General features: G+C 46.5%; 1 protein-coding gene across 1 annotated transcript in view; it reads right to left on the bottom strand.

Moving 5' to 3' along the window:
- The window catches only part of nrp2a (neuropilin 2a), a 53,087-nt gene that overhangs the window by 8,578 nt on the left and 21,813 nt on the right, over positions 1-22,696 (bottom strand). The window contains 12 exon segments of the mRNA XM_034217241.1: positions 448-713; positions 3,694-3,801; positions 3,953-4,033; positions 8,312-8,456; positions 8,547-8,669; positions 8,671-8,727; positions 9,096-9,271; positions 10,648-10,792; positions 17,478-17,633; positions 18,109-18,278; positions 18,815-18,970; positions 20,337-20,567. Coding sequence (XP_034073132.1) covers positions 448-713; positions 3,694-3,801; positions 3,953-4,033; positions 8,312-8,456; positions 8,547-8,669; positions 8,671-8,727; positions 9,096-9,271; positions 10,648-10,792; positions 17,478-17,633; positions 18,109-18,278; positions 18,815-18,970; positions 20,337-20,567 — 1,814 coding nt within the window.

Below are 22,696 nucleotides of genomic sequence, written 5' to 3'. Positions count from 1 at the left end.
AGCAGGAAGAGGAGGAGAGAGAGGATAAAAACTTAATACGGTGCCTGTGATTTCAAAGTTGCACTCAACACTTGCAATCATCCTCCCCATCTCTGCGAGCTCCTTCAGCTGACTTTTTTATGAGCGCGCTAACTGCTTGTGATGTCTTTGACAAATGCACGACGCTCCCCAAACAATCACACAGCCAGTGGAGACAATATGGGTTACTTTAGCTGTGTTTGAAGCCAAACCTGGCCTTAGGTGACAGAGATTAAAACGGATGCTTTCATATGCTCTGAGAAGACTGATCTCCCTCTAACCAAAGACTTTAAAGACATATCTGGGGAGGCATACAATAAAGGGTATGACCCAGATACCTATTATCAAGCAGGCACACTCTAATATAGTCTAATGTGGTGTTTTTCATACCAGATCCATTCCAGAAAACTAGAAGAAACGTTTAATTACCTGGAAGTCTTTGGGGGAGCGAGGCAGGATGGTGCGTCCCTCCCTCCACACGGGGCCCTGGTCGTCTTTCAGGGTCCACAACACGGTCTCCTCGTTGTGGGCGTCCCGCAGCAGGACCTTCAGGTGGCCCTGGGCCTCCCCCGACAGCTGGTAGGAGAAGCTGAGGCACAGGGGCCCGCTGTCGGCCACCAGCACCGGGCTCACGATCCAGGCCTGCTGCTGCTCCGTCTTTAGGCTGGCGTCCATGTGCAGGTAGCTGTTGAGCTCTGGAGGGGAAATAACACGGAGATTAGTTGTGTTGCTCTGAATACATTTAACAGTTAATATATAAGTGGTTTGAGAACTGTTCCTAAATCCAGACTTTCCACGTTTTGAAAATCCGATAAACTTTGGAAATGTGTGACTCTTTCAAATTCTAAGTGGATAAAGTCATCGGGTTCAGTGAAAAATAAAAGAAACATTGAGAATCTCACAGCGGCGATGTGCAATCAAGCTGTTTTAGTATTTGTACCAGATTGTTGAGATGAGCAGAGCTTTGTTTTAACCTTCAGTTCGCTGCTCGCTACAGTCAAATGAAAGTAAAAATAATAAGCGATTTAAATGGGCTTTTTCATTTCAGCTGGAGGCAATGAAACACAGGACATTTAAAAGGATGTGAAGACTTCTGATATGTGGATGCTGCTGGAACCGGTTTGTGGGGCACTTCTCATACACACAATTACCATCGTAAATCACTGCTGTTTGCTCATACAGACAGACATACATATGTTTTCACACAATTACAGATATCTCCAACAGAAAAAATGAATCACCACTTGCTAACAGGAACTGGATCACCAGTGCACAATACTCAGCGCTAACAATAGGGAAGTGACAAATATAAACACAGGGAAGAATGGGTCCAGTGAGAGCGTCACATGGAGCGCTAACAGAACTCCAGCAAAGACCCTCGGGGCCCATTTCTCTTCATTCCCTTCCAGGTAAATGACTTACACTACGGAAAAGTCCAACAAAAAGCACGCCGCCCCATTTGTGTACACCAGAGGATGTTTACTTTGCAAATTGGATGCCGACATGAATTCCATTGTGAGCGATTGTGAGCCTACAGTATGTTTCAGCTTGTGTTTATGAGAGAATGACTCAAGGAGGCGTCTAGTGAGGAATTTCTTAAGTGGGCCTTGTGGGAAAATGTCCAGTATCAACAATCTGTAGATGAAATCACCTGCTTTATCATGAACCGCTTCAACTGCCTTTCTGTCGTACAAGCAAGGGAAAAAGTGGTGTGACAAATCAGGTTAAGGTAGTTTTCCAACGTTGTTTTCTTTACAACAGCGTCTGATTTTATCGACAGCACCTTGTAGTAGCATCCAGTGTGTTTTTAGCGCTGCCGTGCTTACGCTATTGAACGACTGGGTCGATAACCTTTCGCTGTGTGTGACTGTGAGTGTGTGTCCAGCAGATCCGGAGGGACAGATTTTCCTGGGACTTGACAGCTCTCCTCTGCCCGCCATATGCACAGACTCGCCTGTGTGTGACACTTCAGACAGTGTGTGTGACAGTATGTCCCTCGGCCTTTCTCAGCCCTGGAACGAGTGGTGTGTGTGTTCTCTTCTGCTCCACATGCTACTGTTTCCCTGTGTATACACTACACCTATGGATGATGTGCGAGGTGTTTCATCACACCTTTTAATGCGAGCACCAAAGCCTCTTCCGTCCTCACATTTGAAGCGCGGCGTCTCGCAGCGCACCCCCCATTGTTGTGCCTCTTGTTCGCCAGACAGCTCATAATCGAGCCTGCCTCTCCATACACAGCACAACAGAGCATTATTAATCCATTTCACAGCGGTCTCCTGCAGCGAGAGGCAAACAAGGATTCAATCTATGAAGCCTATTTAGCATGTTTTTCCTAGTGGGGGTGTATTAAGACAAATAACACGGGGCTAATTCCTCCTCTCTGCCTAATAACTGGTTTCATGGCTTAGGTCAGAAGGTGAGGGGATCATGGTGTCTGGGTCTCCTGGAGTAAAGGAACTCTATGGAAGATTAAACAGTGATTTGATAGCAGTGAAGTAATGATCCTGCGTCGGCTGACCTTTGACATCAGCGGGAGAATCAAAGGCTGGTGTGGCGTGTCAAAAAAAACGACTTGGAAATGATACTCCACACATGAAAGCCACACACCTGACTAATCTGAGCAACCTTTCCCGATCCGGCCGTGATGAAAGACTCTGCTTTGAAGCCCGCTGTCGAAGATGGCTTTGACCTGAATCGCTCACGCTTCAGGAGCGTCTGCTGCTGAACACGACACAGGTGACATCGCCAATTTGACAAAAAAAAAAAAGCAGGCCGCGTTGAACCTCTTGTTTGATTCCCTCTAGCTGGAGGAAAGCTGAATCTTTCATGGAGACTTTGCTCGAGACACACGTGCATTTTAAAACAAAGTTGGATAACAATCCCTATGAAAAGTGCAATAAAAAAGAACCCTCCCTAAACCCAGCAGGATACTTCTTCTATAGTTTTTAATAACACGCCGAAAGCTGCACTTTTGATCCGGGGCTGTGTAAAAAGGGAAAGTGAATAATTATTTCTTCAAGGAGTGACTAAGTAGACGGAGGATGTGCCTGGGGTGATGGAGGGGCAGCAGCGGACGGCTGGGAATAAACGCTTTGGAGTCTCCTGCTCTGAACTTAATTGGAGCTACCGGGTCTCAACCCCTTCCTGGGAGACGTCACATGTTTTGACACACAGAGGCGAGGGAGCTGGTGTGTGTCACATGTGAAGCTGTATGTGCTGAAAATGGCGACGGCATCTCCTTCCCTTCCTAAATCCATTTTCATTCTCATCCGCTCGGAGAAGATCAGCGCGGCTGGCAGACGACGTCGCTGCTGAATTAGACCGGCTTCAATTTAAGGAATTATTTTAATCAAATTGAAAAAAGGACTTTATGTGATGCAGACGGAGAACGACTCCATTTAATTAGTGTCTGGACTCGGCGAAGTTGATAAAATAAACTAAATGCATTTCTGCTTGTGCAATTTTCTGCGCCCATAATGAAATTACCCATGCATACATAAAAGCTTTGCAGCAAAGATCCAGAAAAAGAAGTAGAGATATCCATAGTCTGCCGGAGCAGCCAACAGCAGGAGAAATCCTGCAGAACTACATGCAGCTCGCTGTCCATCACATGTTTGTGAGTCGTTAACCAGACAGTGAATCACGCAGGATCTTCCTATGACTGAGACTCACCACCGTGGCTGTGCAGGGTCCAGAGCAGGGGGGCGTTGCGGTCGTGAGTCCACCCACACAGGCCCTGATCGAAGTCACAAATGCTGTCTGATGGAGGATAGGTGGCTACTGTGGAGGTGGAGAGGGAGAGAGAGTCAGAGCGAGAGCCAAAGGGCACAAAGCTATGAGAAATGCTTTCTGCTTTACATAATGTCCTTTCAAAGGCTTTCATCTTTTCTATTACTCCTCTAATAACACCATTAATGCTGCCTGGCCTCACCTGTAGTAAAGGTGGTGGCGGTGGTGGTCTCAGCGTCGGCGGGAACAGTCGGTGTGGCGGTGGCGGCCGGCGTGGTCATTTCTGCAGAAACAAACACAACACACAACTCAGGTCAATGTAAGAAACAAACATTAGATCACAGGATGTTTGTTCTAAGGTTATTAATGTGGAGTTTCTCCTTACATACGTGAGGTAGGGCAAAGAAATGTGAGAGGAAGTGATAAGAAACAAAGGCAGAAAGGACCAGGAAGTAATGACGTATACAGCTTTAATAACCAGACATAGTGTGACATCTTTTGCTTTGTCTTGGGAGTTAGAATCGGAAAGTGTATTTTGTCGAGAACATCTAAAGCACTACTACAGCAAAGGGGCAGAGCATATAAAAAGAGGCTTACATATCATATATAAGAGGAAAATAATAAGATAAAAATGAAGCAACTGTGAAATAAAATATGAAGCTACTATACTTTTTTAACAGAAAACTGAGAGGTGTACAGTTTGGAGCCATTTCAAACCATAATTCACCACATAAACAGCTCGTCTCATTGTGCTGCGTATTTAGGGTGAGTTAGAGCTCTTATCATAACTGAGAGTGTGAGGTCACTGTCCGAAAACTAACTTTATCTCCCATTTCCTTCCATCCCACAGTGTCAGAGACAGGCACCCAAGAATCCTCCCCTTAGGTTGTGTCTGGGTGCTCGGGCGTCAGGATCAGTCTAACGAGTATGCAGACACACAAGCTACACACAGTCACACACATTGCACACAGATCCAGAGTCGGGGTTAAGGCTGATGGATAGATGTGTTTAAAAACTCCCACTCTGTTTTCTTTCAGGAACTTCCCTGTGTGTTACCAAGTGTCTCACTCACTATAACTCATACTGGCTCAGAAGAAGAGAAAGCAAACAAAAAGTCAAAGGTATGATGTTCTCTCTGCCTTTAACATCTATTTAAGAACGACTAAATCATCGGGACGGACACATGTGCGCCAAACAGACATGCTGGAGGAATGTGAGGTGGGAGAAAGCGCCGGGTTATTGGGAGCAGATGGGTCAGCCCGGGCGTGTTGTCTATATCACTAATGCAGCGACAGATATATCGCTTCCTTTTCTAACTTAACTGACATGAAAATCATCTTATTTCTCATATTTCCCCGACAGGTCCATCAATTGGATCTGAAACACAAAACTGTGCAAACATCCCCAAAGAAAAATCACACGGATCCATCTCCAACCTTTTCTCTGCTGGGCGGCTGTTAGTGTCAATAATAGAGCCTCCCACTGGCCTTGCTGCATGACATCATTTAGAGACTATGAAAGGCACTGAGGGCAATAAACGCTGCGTGATACACAATTGATCCGCTTAGAGGAACTTCCTGTGGAAATGAGTGGCATGGCGCCCCAGCTGGAGAAATGGCAGGCATGAAAGGGCCTGACATTAACCCAGCGCTAATGTCACGTCCTTTATGCCTGTCATTAACTTTCTAATGAGACTTTTAACGCTGCCTGCCCACGGGGAAGGGAAGGGACCCTCTTGTTCTTCTTCTACCCTTTGCCCTTATATTCCAGTCCAACCTTTGAGTCCTCCACCTAAGTCTTGGGACGGGGTGTTCAAATAAACCTATACATTACTCTAGCGCCCACACGCGCTCCCATGTGTGCGACCTAACACACATAAACACCCGATCCAGTCCATTAAGATTCAGCCTGCTCCTGAGCACTGCATGCTCTCAAAGGTCAGGCCTTGTCACAGTGTAAATGTGCTGACCTTTCCAGGCTGTGACAGCAGAGGCGGGGGCAACGGGAATGGGCCGCCGCTTGTGTGACACGGAGAGAGAACGCGTGTGCGAACGTATGTGACCTGCCCACCTTGCCCCGAGCCATAACCTTGACGGTGTGTGTGTGAGGCCTGTTCTGTGCAGAGGCTTCTTGTAATGCAGGGAAAGTCCCTCTGCAGCGAAGTGTTGTCTTACATAATGTGTCTGCTGCTGCAGGTGATGATGCAAGTGATCATCATGCACGGGATGAGGCACACACACTTAGAACTGGACCCAGGGGAACCGCCGGCACGGATAATGGAGGTGCACACTCGTATAAATACACACCGCAGCTGCGCATGCATAAATATACGCTCATAAAAACACACGTAGACATACACACGGATAAATGCTTTTTTATGCTTATTTGTCCACACACACACACACACACACACACACACACACACACACACACACACACACACACACACACACACACACACACACACACACACACACACACACACACACACACACACACACACACACACACACACACACACACACACACACACACACACACACACACACACACACACACACACACACACACACACACACACACACACACACACACACAGGGTGGAGAGAGCTCTCTGCTAAAAGACATTGCTCCCTTCGAAAGTATCTGACTCAGCAATATGTCAGAGAAGAGAAAAAAAAAACTTCAATTATGTAGAAAGCTTTTCTGTAAATCTCCGCTTGGCAGGCACACGCAGACAAATGGATGTGCATGCACGCATACACCCAAAAAGGACATGCTGGGAAAGATAAGTAGCCATTGTTTGATATTTTGTAGGGTGGGGTTAAGTGATCAGATCAAGGTTCCATCACACACACACATTTCCTAAAGTATGGGTGAGCTCCACCATATTTACTGAGGTTTTGCTGAGCCAGTGTGTGCGTGTGTGTGTGTGTGTGTGTGAGAGAGCTACTATCCAATTCTCCTAAGACTGAAATGGTCCTACCTGAATAGAAAGAGATATTTTGCATTTTTTTCCAAGATATGTCGCTAAGATTTATTTCCTGAGCTCATACATTTTTCATTTTTTAGAGAAAAACGTCAAGGTGAGGCTGTGTGTGTGTGTGTGTGTGTGTGTGTGTGTGTGCTGTGTGTGTGAGACAGATGTGAATCAACAGGGGGGGGAACGGAAGGATTCAGGACCAACAGCAGTGAGATGGAAAAGAGGTGCGAGTGATGAGTAACTGAGGAGGAGAGGAGGAGGAGGAGGAGGAGGAGGAGGAGGAGGAGGAGGAGGAGGAGGAGGAGGAGGAGGAGGAGGAGGAGGAGGAGGAGGAGGAGGAGGAGGAGGAGGAGGAGGAGGAGGAGGAGGGTGGATAGGAAAGGAGAAGAGGCATGGTAACGAAAAAAAAGAACAAAAACATTTACGGACCCACGCACTGGGCCTCAGGGGGGGAAAAGAAAGAACTGAGACCATGTGCACGGGGAGAGAAGCAGCTGCTCTGTTCAAACTACAGATACGGGGTAAAAGAGATTCTATTTCATCAGCTGAAACCACGTTAAGGAACTCAAAAGAGGGCATAAGTGTCGACAAAACGAAAGAAGCGAATAGTTTGGAGTGTGGATGATTCACAGGATGTCACTCAGCAGCGGTTCAGTGTTCCTGCTGAGTGTGGAGGCCTGTGAACAATGTGTGACCCTCAGCAGCAGCTCTCTGTCACACGTCTCCTTTAAAACCATTCACACACTATCTGCTAAAATCACGCCTCTGCAAAAAGTGCAAAAAATATATATTTTGGGGATCTGTTCATTGTTCTGCCTTTCCCAGGGGGCCTGTCAATCAAACAGTAAATGCAAAACACACTGTTTCCTGTGTGGCACGGGGAAAAAGTGTTTTTACATCAGCAGAAGTTAATGTTATGTGCAAAGCGTTTTCTACCATTCACTGCTTTATCACTTACTGTTTTATTATTTTTTTATTATGTGTTTTACTCTGCACGACTCTAACCATGCTCTGCTTAATATTCCATCCCTCTTCAACTACATAACACTTCATCAGCAATTATACAACTGTCACACGCAAATCACCTCAATGAGGGCCACTGCAGTGTATTCGGTGTGTTTGTGCTTGACATGTTGTGCTGGAGAGCCATCCTGTTCAGACACAGAGGGAGTGGTAAACAGTGAGAGTCCAGATGTGTGTGTTTCTGCAGCGCTAACCTTACATCTGGAGAACAGACCGTGCTGGAGAGTGAACAAACCGAACGTTCCCCCTCTCTCCGGGGACACATTCCTCCAAACCGAGCCCTGTCCGCGCCCTGCTGCTGCGGACGCTTGTTGTAGCTAACTTATATTTTCCAGGTGAAATAACCTTGGATTCAAATCAAAATCTCAACCTCTTGAGGGTTACCGCCCTCCCCTTTGCAACATTTGGTGTCTCCTCACCTCTGGTAACGACTCTCATGCATATCTAATGCGAACCTCACTTCCTCAAGCTCCACGCACTTCTGGTTAGATCAGCTCATTATGGCGTCGGAGCAAATTATCATACGTGAAATGATTCCCCGTCAGAATGTCCTACCTGGAAGCTCGCAGCCCAGGATCTCCACCCTCATGCCGATGCCTGCTGGAGACCACCTCTCCGGGTACAGCCTGATGTACTGCGACACGATCTCCTCGAAGCGCCGCAGCTCCGGGGCGTCGTAGTGTGTGTTCCCCTCGAAAAGCTGCCACACATACACAAAAATCATGTCATTTTTTTCATTTGGAGACAAATTATCAGATTCTTCCCTGCTTCTTCGTCCTCCCTCGCCCACCTTAGGCAGGCTGGTTTTGCTGTCCATGATGAAATTCCACTCTTTCCCGTTCAGGCTGTGCGCCACTTTGTACTTCCGGACAAACGCCCGGTTGTCTGTGGTCGCCCCGCTCGCTGCGTCCCCCCCCCCTCGCTCCCTGGGTGATCACTCCTCGCACCGTTTTGGGCACCCCGAGGTCCACCTGGGATTAGATTCAGATGCATACAAGGTGGTTAATATACTTTACACAGAACAACACATGGTTATGTCATATATTATTAGAGTATACATTATTTATTCTACTGTACAGTATGTAATTGTGCATTCTTCTAAGGTATATATCTTTCTATATTCCTCCAGCTTACTTTCACCAGTATGGCTATTGCATTGTATTTTATTTATTTACTATATGTTACTATATAAAATCTCCAAAACTAAAACTTGACAGCTCATAATATAGCATATGAATGATGTTTCTGTAGTGCCTTAAATAATATGTTACTGTTGGTGCTTGTCATCTGGAAACACACAGTCAGGAAAAGTACGATGAATGCAGTAAACTCCTCTCACCTGCAGCCACTCCTCTCCGGCCAGCGGCTGCGCGGGGGCGGGGAACCAGCCGGAGCGACTGGCCACCAGCCGGGCGGTGCTGGGGCTCCAGCCCAGGTCCCGGCTGGAGGAGACGGAGATCTGAGCGTCGGGCAGCAGGCCGGACAGCAAGCCCTGCAGCTCGGAGCATGGAGCATCTGGAGAGGGAAGAGGAGAGGCCGCAGATAAGTTTAACCTCAGGCGGCGCTGATGGAGAGGCGACGACCTTACACACACTCACGCTGCTACACAGATTCCCGCCTGGGAGCTGTTAAGCCTCGCCGCAGGATTGCACTGCTGGCCACTGAGCGGTGAGAGTTTAGACCGGAGCAGAGAGGACAAGTTCTGCAGCTTCATGTTAAATATATTAGACTGCCATTAGTGAGATGAAAGCATGCAATAACTGCCCTGCTTTCAAATCTCAAACACAAACATTTTAAATATGTTATATTCTCTACAAAAGTTTTGTCTTTTCGCTGTGCTGCACAAATCTTATGTACACTCACTGACTGTGGGGAAAGTCCCGCGTACATGCAAAAGCACTTGGAAATGAAACTCATGCAGATATGGATGAGCGGGTCGCACTGAGAGGAACTTGCTGAGGGAGGATGTGAGAGGCAGAAATGAGGATTAAGGGGATGAGGGAGGTATAATACGAGGAGCCAGGAGGCAGGGAAGTAGAGAGTAAAGAGAGGATGATGGTTGGGGGAGAAAGGGAGGAGGGCAAGATGTTGGAGAGGCTCCTACAGAGACAGGAGGAGGAGGAGACACAGAGGAAGGGCATGAGGAAGAGAGATGGGGAGATGTTAGTTGTGCTGACGGTTTAAGAGAACACAGATCAAAGTTTCATGCTGTTATGTCACTGCAAAAGCAGGGGATGTAAATAATAAATAAAAGGCATAGAATGTGTGTGTGTGTTTGTGTGTGCTGGTGGGTGGTGTCTGTGTACATTTCATTGGGGGCGTGCTTGCTTTTGAGGTCAAATGCTATATTTAGAAGCTGTGGATGTACCTGTGCTGTACGATGCTAACGGTTGCTCTGATAGCAGCTGTTGAGGCTGACGCGAATCACAGTTTCTGGTGTAAGAGTGAACGGCGAACCATGAATGATTGATCTATACTCATCTCTCAATATAGAGGAGACATCAAAAAAGGTTCTAAAACCACGAGGGGGGAAAAGAGGCGTCACTGGAGGGAGATGGAGACAGAAAGTGAGTGCGGAGAATAAATGGAGAGGGAACTGACACTGCTGCTGGAGAATAGAATCAAAGTTTCCTTAATTAGGTTCCTATGTGTAAGAGATATCAGGAAGAGTGTGAGAAACTAAACCTACGTGTGTGTGTCAATGACAGTGTGGGTGTGTTCCTAGTTTTGACGGTTAAGGGGGTCATTTTTTGCAGTTAATGTTGATTATAAATGGGTGGGAAGCATAGGGTGGGAAGCTGTTTCAGTCAAAGTTATAGAGTGTGGAGCCGGGTGATTCTGGCAACCTGTCAGCAGGCAAAATGAAGAAAAGTCTAACCCGTCACACACACCTGTGATCTGGCACCCGTAGAGCTCGAAGCGCAGGGCGATGCCATTCTTCCAGGTCTGTGGTCGGATACGAACAAACCGGGCGAGGACCGGCTGCGGTACGCGGTTCAGAACCACCTCAGTCGGGTCTGTGTTGCCGTGGAAAATCTGTAGAGTAAAGAGAGACAAAGGTAAGGAGATGTACCGCTCATTATGGTATCAGTTCCCATCTCTCTCTTTCTCACACACACACACTACACTGCTCTACACACCCCCACAGTGCACGGTTTCGCTCTGCTTCACACACATATACACCCACACACAGTGGCGGTCCGGACAAAGCAGAGACAACCCAAACACGGATCCGATGTCACCGGCCCAGCTGTCGATGTGTTTTGGGGTCAAAGGTTCAACGCTGGGAGGCTGGGAAAACCTGACGATGGATGAGGGTTTCTCTCTCTCACACACACACACACACACTGCTCCTCATATACCAGCTACCTCCATGCTGGTGGCCGCAGGAAGCTGTGGGAGACATGACCTGACATGTCCAAACATGATTGGCTGTCAGACGCGCAGGAAGTGTCTCCAGGTGGGCAGGATGTGAGAGCAATGTACTTCCCAAAGCATCAACATTCACTTCTTATTGACGTGCACTCCCTTCCTTCCACAGGCACTGAAGCAGCAGGGTGGGGCAGCAGGGGTCGGAGGGCAAATGTAACCAGGGTGCTCAAGTTACTTCCTGTTTTGGGTTTCGAGGGCGTTACATTCAATAACAGACAGAGATGCTCCTTTTTGTTATATTGTCACACAAGTTCTTGTTTCTAATCACTTCCTCTTCCCTCCATTAATGTCAACACCTCCATCCATTAGCCCCCTTAAATATCCTCCTCAAAACCGTTGAGTTGCTATCTCTGCACACATCCTCTCGCCCTTATTGCCTTTCTTCCTCTTGTTGGTGGCTACAAACTGAAACCGCTCACACAAAGACACAGGAAACCACAGGAACACACACACACACACACACACACACACACACACACACACACACACACACACACACACACACACACACACACACACACACACACACACACACACACACACACACACACACACACACACACACACACACACACACACACACACACACACACACACACACACACACACACACACACAACACACACACACACACACACCCTACACTCTCGGAGAAGGAGAGGAAGTGTCTTTAAGTGAGTGACTGTTAAGTGTCATTCACTATGTGTCTGTGGTCGCTGTGGGTCTGGAGATATTCCGCTAACTTCACAGCCGCAGTACACAATGGAAAGACAAGTGCTACAAGCAGCTGAATTAAACATTAAAGGCATCATTTCCTAAAAAGATGCCTACATGATTTTCCTTTTACTCTCTTCCTAGCACAGGATGATCAAACCAAAGCACACTCCCTTAGCTTAAGAATTTGATACCTTCTTGTTTTGATAATGTTGTTTTGTGAGTCTGCAATATCGGCGTTAAAATTACCTATTTGTCAAATTCCCTGTGTGGCACATACCTCCAAAAATTGATATGATATTCCAGAAATTCCATAACCAGCGGGAATATGATAGATACGAATTCAAAATCCGACTCAAGGGGTTTTATTTGATTTTGGGCATGGCCTGATTTAATCAAGTGCAGCTGACACTGGTAATACAAAGCAGTGTGAGTGTTTGAACAGATAAGCGGGTCTATCTGCGCGGTATCTGCTGCTGGATTGAGGATAGACAGCCGCTGTGTTTACCTCAGAGGCCAAACAGTGGATGTGGGCTCTTATGGGGGTTATGTAAACACCCACGCATGCTCACACAAAGTGGAGCGTATAGCGCAGGGCTCGGCTCGCATACAACCAACCCATCTCCACCGCTCCCGGATAATGTGTTCGTGAAACAAAGGGCAGCATAGAGAGGACAGGAAAAACAAGAAAAATGTCCTCAGAAGAACGGTTTTAAAAACAGATGAAGAAAGGGAGGAGGCAGGTGAGAAAGAGGGGAGAGGTTGAATGGAGGGCAGCAGATATAACTGAAAAAGGAATGAGGAAGAGGAGGCAGCGCAGAACAACGGACACATTCATCACCAACACAGGAAATACTTCATCCAAGTGTTCATATCTTGATAAGGAAAAACGGCTAAATTCATCAGGATGTCCTCCATCTTGAAATGAATTGCTATCTTTATATAACATTCATAATCCGACAAACACCATCATTCAAGATTCAGATTAAAATGTAATTACAGTTTTAATTTGATTTCCAGAAATTATGTGAGTTAAACAAATGGATTTATAATATATTACATTTACAATAATGAATTAGATAAATGCATTTCATGTAAAAATGTATCATGGCTATGTCTGTAAACCTTTGAAAGTCTATTAAATATTTGTCCACTTCAATTTCCCTTTGAACGAGATGCCCATCACGACTAAAACGCCATTAGCTGGGCGCATTTCAATATTTCCAGCTGCATTCCTGTCTTTTTATCTTTGGATAAAAAGCAGAGATGTATAATCTATCGTCACTGACACAGAAAGAAATATCAGTTCAATATAAATCGACGCTTTGCTTTTCTCTTTTGGAGGTGAGAGGGGAGACAGAAGATGAGAAGTCAGCTACTTCTGTCTCCTCCACTTCCTCCCGTCTATTGTCCCGCTACCTGAGGGTCACTCATCTGACCCCAGACCCATTACTGCCAAGGTTAAAGGTCAATACCCTTAGGCACCAGATGGTTGCTTATTGACCAACTTGTAGATAGTATAGTTACTTTTTGACTAACTAGGAATGTGACATGAATTGAAATGTAGCGGCCTTTGCATTGGTGGAAAGTGACTAAGGACATTTACTCAAATATAGCACTTTACTTTCCTTGAGTATTTTCCTTTATGGGTACTTTTAAGTCGGGATTTTTACTTGTAATGGAGTATGTTAAGATAAGACCATAGTATTAGTACTTTTTCTTAAGTAAAGCAGTACTTCTTCCAACACTGCATACTGTCAGTGTGTTGTGTGGCCTCCTCTGAAATCTGCCTGACGACTGGCATGTTTTTGTGCCATGCAGGCAAGGTGAGCTGAATAATTAACGTCGTCATGTTGTGTCTCCTAGTGGAGGCTCATGAAAATATAACGAAGCCCTGCACACACACACACACACACCTGGCGACCAGACTGGTTTGTGTGGACATTGGCGGGACACGGGCACCATGGGTATTTAACTATTGATGACCTCTCTGGAGAAGGAGGTCACCGTGAAAGGCGGGTTGCAGTAAACACCCTCTCTGATGCTCTGGATTGGCAAATGGAGTAAAAAAGAAGCCTGTGTGCATCCTCAACACGTCTTAGATCAGAATATAAGTTCATAGCTTTTCTCACATGTCTCCTTCCTTTGCCAGTTTTCCTTCACGCTGACGGCACCACGGGGAGCGAGCTCTGCACAAGACATTATTCGTTTCCCGGCTGCTTTTTCATCCCTGTGTTGCTCCCCAGATCCCAGCCTCTTTTCTCCGTCCATTACACTCGTCAGCCCTGTCTTCTTGCTCTAGTTATTTCCACTGTCTATTTCTCTCTTTCTTTCTGGCCATTACCCCTCCTTTCTCCTCCATCTTTGCTCCAGACGTTCTCTCCCTCCCTTCTCACTATGAAGATGTTGACAGTAGGAACTGGTTCCAGCTGGCCACTCTCCACTACTGGCTCTAAGAGGAGCAAGCAGTGTGTGTGTGTGTGTGTGTGTGTGTGTGTGTGTGTGTGTGTGTGTGTGTGTGTGTGTGTGTGTGTGTGTGTGTGTGTGTGTGTGTGTGTGTGTGTGTGTGTGTGTGTGAGAGAGAGGTTCAAACGGTGGAATTGCCTTACACCACCTTATGTCGTATTCTGTCAGAGTGTTTATGCTGAATATTGTTTGTATTAGCTCAAAGAGGTACACATAAGTGTGTGTATGAGGGTGTGTGACAGTGTGATGGGGGGCTGGCTGAAATGCTGTGTGTGCATTTTTCTCTCTCTCCCATGTCACTGTGTGTGTGTGTGTTGCCTCACAATGCTTTCCAGTAACATAATACTGTGTTAGCGCTGGGGCTGCTGGGATTTTTCCTCCCAGACGGATGACAATGTTTTAATTGTTAATTTGTTTAGGTGGACGTGTCATTGTGTGTTTGTATCTATGTATGTATGTGTGTGTGTGTGTGTGTGTGTGTGTGTGTGTGTGTGTGTGTGTGTGTGTGTGTGTGTGTGTGTGTGTGTGTGTGTGTGTGTGTGTGTGTGAGATATGCAATTCCTAAGTGTGCTCGCGTCTCATCAAGTAATGAGGTGCATATGTGAGTAGTGTGATTGAGAATTAACAAGTCACATGGGTGTCAAACTGAAAATGTGTTGGCGTGCAGAAAATGAGTGAAAAAATTCTCACACCCACACCACACCCACACACACACACACACACACACACACACACACACACACACACACACACACACACACACACACACACACACACACACACACACACACACACACACACACACACACACACACACACACACACACCACACACACACACACACACACACACACACCCTGAGGTGATTGTAATCTCTGTGTTTTTCTCAGCCGGGAGCAAGTTTACACTTTTACAAGAAAGAAATGTGTGTTTCCCACAATGCCAGCGTCTCTCTCTGCCTCTCCAATAATCTGTATTGGCATTAAATCAATCAGTCTTTGTTAACACGGCAAATAAGAACACAAATCTTGGCAAATCAACAATAAATCTCCCCCAATATCAAACACAGTGAGGCAAGAAGTGCCGAGCCAATCCTTTTTTCCTGGGTGATTCATATCTGATGCACACACTCATGATGCCTCAGCCTTCCACAAACACCGCTGCACATGCACTCCCAAAGCCACATTGGCTTCCAGCTCACTGTGAAATGACAATTAAAAGAAGCAAATCCCAGTCATTACAGGACCCCCCGACGAGATTTCAGTTTCAACCACTTAAAGGCTCTTTGGGGGGGTTTAGGACGGGCTAACTGGGAGTTTGTTCGACAAGACGGTGGATTAGCAGTCACGGAAGAAGACTTACCCTAACCCGCAGGGACCGGAGGCTCATGGGGAGGGTACAGTGAACTCAGCGCTGGGCTCAAATTATGACTGCGACTCGTGTGTCGTTTGTCAAAAGTGTTATTATTTCCTCCCATATCATCCATCACTGTCTGTGGTCGGCGAAAATACAAAGAAAGTTTTATTCAACTTAATCCGAGATGTCTGTGTTATACATCCAGAATGTGATTGAAAAATAAGTCTCTGTGGATTCAAAGCATCGTTCATTGGACTCAATGTTGTCATACTTTCTTTATGATCATCAAAACCAGATGCTATACTTAATTGTATCTCAATTTTTTTTATAGATGATGTAATGCCCCATTGGCGCAAAAACTTTTCTGTTGGCTTTTAAGTCAAATCTGTTTATTGATTTTTCAATTTCCTTCAGGACTGGGTGCATTCAAAAGTAGCAAGCGTTACCAATTTTCTCATTTTTAAAAGGGACCACTCAGTGAATCCCTCCTAAAAGCACGTCGATGTCTCTGTCTGAGTCCGTGTCTGGACGTTGGGACAGATTAGAGGACTCAGATTACACGGTACAGACAAACATCATATACATATGCACACACACACGCCCACATCTGCAGACGGAGAGATCAGCCAGAGGTTATTTAAAGGGGGGGTCTGTGCATGTTGCACGTGTGTGTATGTGGAAGGAGTGGGGGGGTGTAATAAATCGCACAGATGTTGACTTTTTAAGTCAAATCCACGTTTCCCTCAATAATCTCCACATCAAATACCCCCCACTGGCCCCACCCAAAACCAATCACCGGCACACACAGAAGGGGGCCCCCCGGTCTGTGCATGTGGGTAAGTGTGTGTGGATTAACCCTCCACACACCCACCACTCGCCACTCTCCATTTTCCTGCAATCCACAGTGACCTTAACCCAGATATGTGGAGTTCCAATCCCCTGGAGACGGGCTTACTGTAGGTCCCATAGACAACCTGCACGGTATTCATACACAACCCCCCCACCATCCATTTCAGAAGATGATGATGCTATGAAACTCCTCACCTGCTCCGTCCACACACCTGGTGACTCCACAGAGCGAGGTGTGTGTTTATGTGTGCGTCAGTGAGATATGATGAATAGAGGCCAGATAAGGGCACATAGAGGACTCCATTGTTCTTGTTTGTCAGCCTCCCCTCCTCTCTTTAAATCTATCTCTTCCTCCCTCCTTCCCCTGTTCCCTTCCTCATGACCGGGGTCATTAACAGTCCTCGAAGGAGAATGACTCCTTCAGGAATGTTCCATCTATTGATAGGACTCTCCTGCGCACACAACGGCTTCTTTTGTTGGGAAACATATCATGATGGTATAATAAAAAGGTTACAGAGAGGTGGTTGTAAATAACTCTACTCCACTTCCATTTCACGTGTTTTAATGCAGGCTGTTCCTATACACTCACATGCAGCTATACCTACAAAAAGTAATGCACCTTAAATTGTTTATATCCCACAAAAACAATTCAAGTACGAGGAAGTACAACATGTAAACAGTCAGCGTAGTGAGGAGAGTCTTGTTTGAAACCAGATTTGAGTTTCTGTTGGGTAACTACCGTAGATATCAAACCAAACACTTATTTGAGACTGTATGAGGAGCAGGAATTGGCACGTCTATGTTGCTGGACATTCGTAGGAAAACATACAAAAGAAAATTAGAGGAATACAGTTTCATACAATATCTCACAAGCTGCAGAATGCACGTAAATGTGAAATCCTACCTTGTGGTTCTTGCCGTGCCGGTACACCATCCAGTCCTCCCCGTTGGTGCTGACCTCCATCTTGAAGGTGGTGACGTAGTAGGACTTCTGCGTCTCTTTTGAAACGGCCCCCTGCATGGCGATGCCTGTCAAAACCTTCAGGAAGTGGAGGTCAACCTGGGGAAAAGGTGGAAAGTAGAAATGATTTAAAACTAGATTTCCTAATAGATCAGAAAGAATGAGATAGAAAGGCTGTAGGGATTGGTGGTGGTCAGGGCTGATGGAGATACCAGCTGCTGAGTCTATCTGTCACACAGACAGCAGGGGATGGACTCCGACTGTGGCCTGCTGCTGATGGAGCTTACGGGGGTCTGTGTGTGTGTGTGCATCTTTGCATTGTCGTGTGTGAGGCGAGGAAGGCTGGAGGCAAAGATCAATGGCGTAGTGTTCGGATGCATTCCTGAGGAGCACTTTCATCAATCACCGGCGTGTGTGTGTACACTTGTACACTCGTGGACAGTGTGTTTTCAGACAGGGAAGATTGAGAGCGCGGAAGCACTTCCTTATCATCGCTTCACAGTTTTATTTTCAGTGTGTGTGCTGTATGTCACTGTGTGTATAAGACAGCTGGATGTATTAGGACGTTTCAGACCTGGATGTACTCCTTGTTGCTGTCCTCTGAAGGCGTCCAGGCGTTGTCTTCGTTGTTGAGGCGGGCCTGCCGGGGCAACCAGCGGCTGTCGTAGAAGGACGTGGACGCAGAGATCTGATCGTCGCTGATCTTCCCCGACTCCATGCCCAGCGCCATGCTGCAGTGGAACGCTGAGAGAGAGAGAGGAGGAGATGGAGAAAGCTGAGCGTTAACTGTGTGTTTGTTGGAGATGGAAAATAAGCAGCAAGAAAAACAAGAAGGGAGAGAGGAAGGAAGGAAGGAGTGATGACAGATGCAAGACTGAAAAAGAAGATCCAAGCAGAATATTATACAGTTTGAAGACAGAGACGGAGAAAGTAAATCCAGACAGAGAAAGGGCAAAGGGAGACAGAGAGCAGCCCAACAGGAGAGCGGAGGTAAATTGAGGTGAAGCTAATTTATATTCTAAAAGAAAAATAGTTTCTGAGTCTGCTTCTGAGAAACCGTGCTCTCTTAGGAGGAGGGAGCAAAATAGACTGAGGGGTGAGAGAGAGAGAGATTTAAAATAGCATTAAAGTAGGTAAAGCTGAAAAGAGGGTAAGAGGAGCGAGAGATGAAGACAGAAAGATGAGTGTCAGTCAGCGGAGAAGAAGCTCACACACACACACACACACACACACACACACACACACACACACACACACACACGGAATTATCTGGCACTCACAGTTGCTGACTTCTTTGTGTGTCATGTTGTATCGGGCGGAGAAGCCGTCTTTGGCCACGGCCATGTCGGTGTGGAAGGAGAGGGACAGCAGGCCGGAGGACGACTGGATCTCCGGAGGGATCTTCGTCCCGCAGTACCGACCAATCAGAGGAGACACTGCAGAAACAGAAGGAAATCAAATTAATGAACAATTCTGTCTAAATAGATACATTATAGGTTGATTTCAGGGTGTGTTTTATTTTGAAAAACTGATCTGGTTTCATATACTGAGTTTTCTATATGACCCTACACGTGTCTGATGGAAGAGGAATCCAGCTCTATACAAGTTCAGTGGCAAGCTGCTCCAGTAAGTGTTGTCTAATGAGTCGCAGCATGCTTCTCCCACATTTATTTCCCCCATCTCTCCCCCCTTTTCTCTCCTGTCCATCCCTCCATCTGCCATGTGTGTCTCAGCCAAGGCCCAGCAGGAGGACTGGAATCCCTGCCTCTAATGCAAGCTGCACTGGGATGAGCTGCCGACACACACACACACTTACACACACCCGTGAGGATTACAATAGTCTCAGGGGTAGCTCCCTCACCAGACACCAAATTCCTCACCCTTGCGTTTTTCTGTCTCCCGTCCCTCCTTCATGCCCGGGGACTCGGCTCACTGGAACTGGGTTACACTTTAATTTCCTCTTAATTCTCAACTTTGAATGGTATAAATTGTTTTCAGCTATCAAAGCTCCCAAATTCGAGGCTATAATTGGAATTTTAAATCCACTCGGATCCCTTTTTAGCAACCGCAAATAGAATAATTAGAGCAAATCCTCAGTTATCTGCTTCATATTTCAAAAAAGGGGGAAAGAAGTCGGCATGAGAGAAAGAGAGAAAGGTGGGAAGTGAGCCACTACTAATGTGCTTTTCATCAGCACTACAGCAACTAACAGCACCCTATGGCGGTCACTTTCAAAGGCCTTCATAATATCCCTTAAAATGTTTTTCCTCACTACTTCCTGATCTCGACCGATAGGCCACTTTCGCCACCTCCTATTGGATACAAACAGATATTCATCGTAGCCATCACTCTCACTCGCCCGGGGGAGGAAGGAAGCGCTAGGTGATAAGGAGAGAGGACTGGGGGGGTAGGAAGGGGGGTGATGAAGGGTGTTATTAAGGAGAGGGAAGAGGGGCATGGGAAAGGGTTGCTCCTTAGGGGGGTCGAGGCACTTTCAGCTCACCGTGTGAAATAATATTTCCTCTATGTAATGTGTAAGGTTTACATCAAAGAGAGCCATGGCGGCAAAGGAAATTGAACACTGGTATGCAAATGTCTGTGTGGGAATGTGGAGGATGAGATGTGGATGTAATGACTGTGTGTTATCCCCAGGATGTGTGTGTGTGTGTGTTATCCCCAGGATGTGTGTGTGTGTTATCCCCAGGATGTGTGTGTGTGTTATCCCCAGGATGTGTGTTTTTCAATGCACTTTAACAAACGAGTGTATAAGCCTTAAGGCTTTCTTCCAGCGTGTGTCCTCACCTTGCGGAAGGCCATCCCACACGTCCAGCCAGTCGTACTTGCAGTCGCCCTCTCCCACCAGCAGGGGGTCGTTCTCCAGGTCAAAGGTCAGGAACGTGAGGACGATGTCCATGTGGGGCGGGGCGATGATCATGTACGAGCACTCCAGGTTGTGAGGGTATTTATCCGGGAAGCCCGGGGAGTCGATCATGCCGGAGGAGCTGGTGAAGTTGCGGAAGCAGAATTCCGACCCTGCAAGGATAAACGGATATTTAGAATAAGGAATAAGTAATCGCTCATATTAGGGGAAGATACGGGCGTTAGCAATCGATCACACTGGGATATCTCATCTGACTTGCAGAGGGTGTTGCAGAGAGTCGTTCATCACTGACAGCATGCAGGGATACAGTAGCTGTGGTGCTGAGACACACAAACAGGTTATGATCGCTGATGGAGAGGAAATACACAGTGAGTAAATGCTCAAGTGGGCGTATCTAACGCTGCAGCATCGCCACTTTAAAGTTGAACCACTTCTGTATTCAAAAACAGTCTGTATGTTGCTGGAAAACTATTATACCTTCAGAAAAGTTGTCATTTTATGTTTGACGGCTTTATAGCGCCCTTAAAAAGACCCCGTTCTCATACATTTCACTGTATGACTCAACAATACACACTTATGCAAGGCTAACAAGTGAATAGACTGAACCGTGCTCTATTCTATATTCCACACACTCTCTTCAACTCCCATTCTTTTGCACACACACACACACCTCAAACGTTGTGTAATGGTTCTAAGTGGGCCCTCTGCGGCGGCCCCTCATCAGCCATGCAGATTTATGCGCTCTGGGCGGCTCACCTTGAGCGGCGGCAGCTGTGTGGCTCAGATCAGCTACCCATCAGCCACTGCTCTGCGCCACACTGGGGATCCTGAGTCACGGGCCAGTGTTTATGGACCGGCACATCAATGAGGGTGGGAGAGAGTCACAGCACACATCGACTTCACACACAGCCTCATTCACAAACTTTTCTGTCCATTCGTTCTCACCTTCTCTATCTTTACTTCGGCTATACACATTGTGGTCTGTGTTCCTATTTTCAACTTTGCCAGGAGGGCATGTGACAAGACTTCTCATTAGGTCTTTGTTTAACAGCACATTTCGGCCTTTTTTAAACCAACTGATGCCACCTAAATCGCTGCTCATGTTGAGGCTATTTTTGCTGTAAGTGGACACAGTTTTATTTCTTTGTCGTTTTAAATTACAACTCAAAGAAGACACATTCCCCTTTGCTAAAATGCTCACAGGCCAGCGTAATGAAAAAAGTCTTTGCAGTATTTTCCCACCACTGGGCGAGCAGATAAAGGCCATGTTGAAGAGACTCAGGGGCTTTCTGGTTGGTTTGAAACCTGGGAAAGTGTGTTTGCAGCAGCAGCTCTGCATTGTGTCAGAGAAGTGGCAGGCCAGCGTTTGATAATACTTATTCATAAAGAGCAGCAGAGACATGTTACCGGCGCATTCCTTCTGCAGCATTCCTCCAAGGCACCAGTCCTTATTATCAGACAGCCCTATAAAAGCTGAGGGTCGACCGGCTGCTCCGGCCCCCCCCCTGTCTACACTTGGTTAATGGCAGAGAGCTGACCCCAATCACGAGGAGAAAGAAAAATAACACTCAGGAGACAGTGTGTGTCTCTCGCTCTGTTTTCTTGTTCTCTAGCCGCTTCAATTCTTTGATTCTTCTTGTTTTTTTATTCACATTTGAACGCCTATTGTTTTCCTTGACTCCTTTATGCATCCTGTGTATGTGTATCCGTCTACATGTTGTTTTGCAGATGTTGACACACAAACGTATGAAATCTTCCCACGCATGTTAAAAGCAGCACTCAACCTCTTGTGTGTCGACACACACACACACACACACACACACACACACACACACACACACACACACACACACACACACACACACACACACACACACACACACACACACACACACACACACACACACACACACACACACACACACACACAGCAACATCAATACACGCCATGGATGATCTACCTTCATGCTAGGAGCCAGGCTGCCTACACACACACTCACACTCAGATCTAGGCATGTTGAAATATGGTGGTAATTTTCAGGAAGCTACCGGCGATATCTCCCCATCCCCTCAACTACTGACCTCACCTCCCTGAAGAGATGACGGTATTCTTGTGCGTGTCTACCAACTGACTAAAGAGCAGGAATTGGAGTATACTCGAATGCCAACAAAACCTTAAAGCAGTGATGTGATTGTAAAACAGTAAATAAACCATGCAGTATGCATGAGCCATATGCCATGCAAGTGTGTCTTTGCATGTCTGTTTTTGTGTACGCCTTTT

This window comes from Gymnodraco acuticeps, unplaced genomic scaffold, assembly GCF_902827175.1.
Source record: "Gymnodraco acuticeps unplaced genomic scaffold, fGymAcu1.1, whole genome shotgun sequence".
NCBI lineage: Eukaryota > Metazoa > Chordata > Actinopteri > Perciformes > Bathydraconidae > Gymnodraco > Gymnodraco acuticeps.
This window is presented reverse-complemented; position numbering and strand designations above follow the sequence as displayed.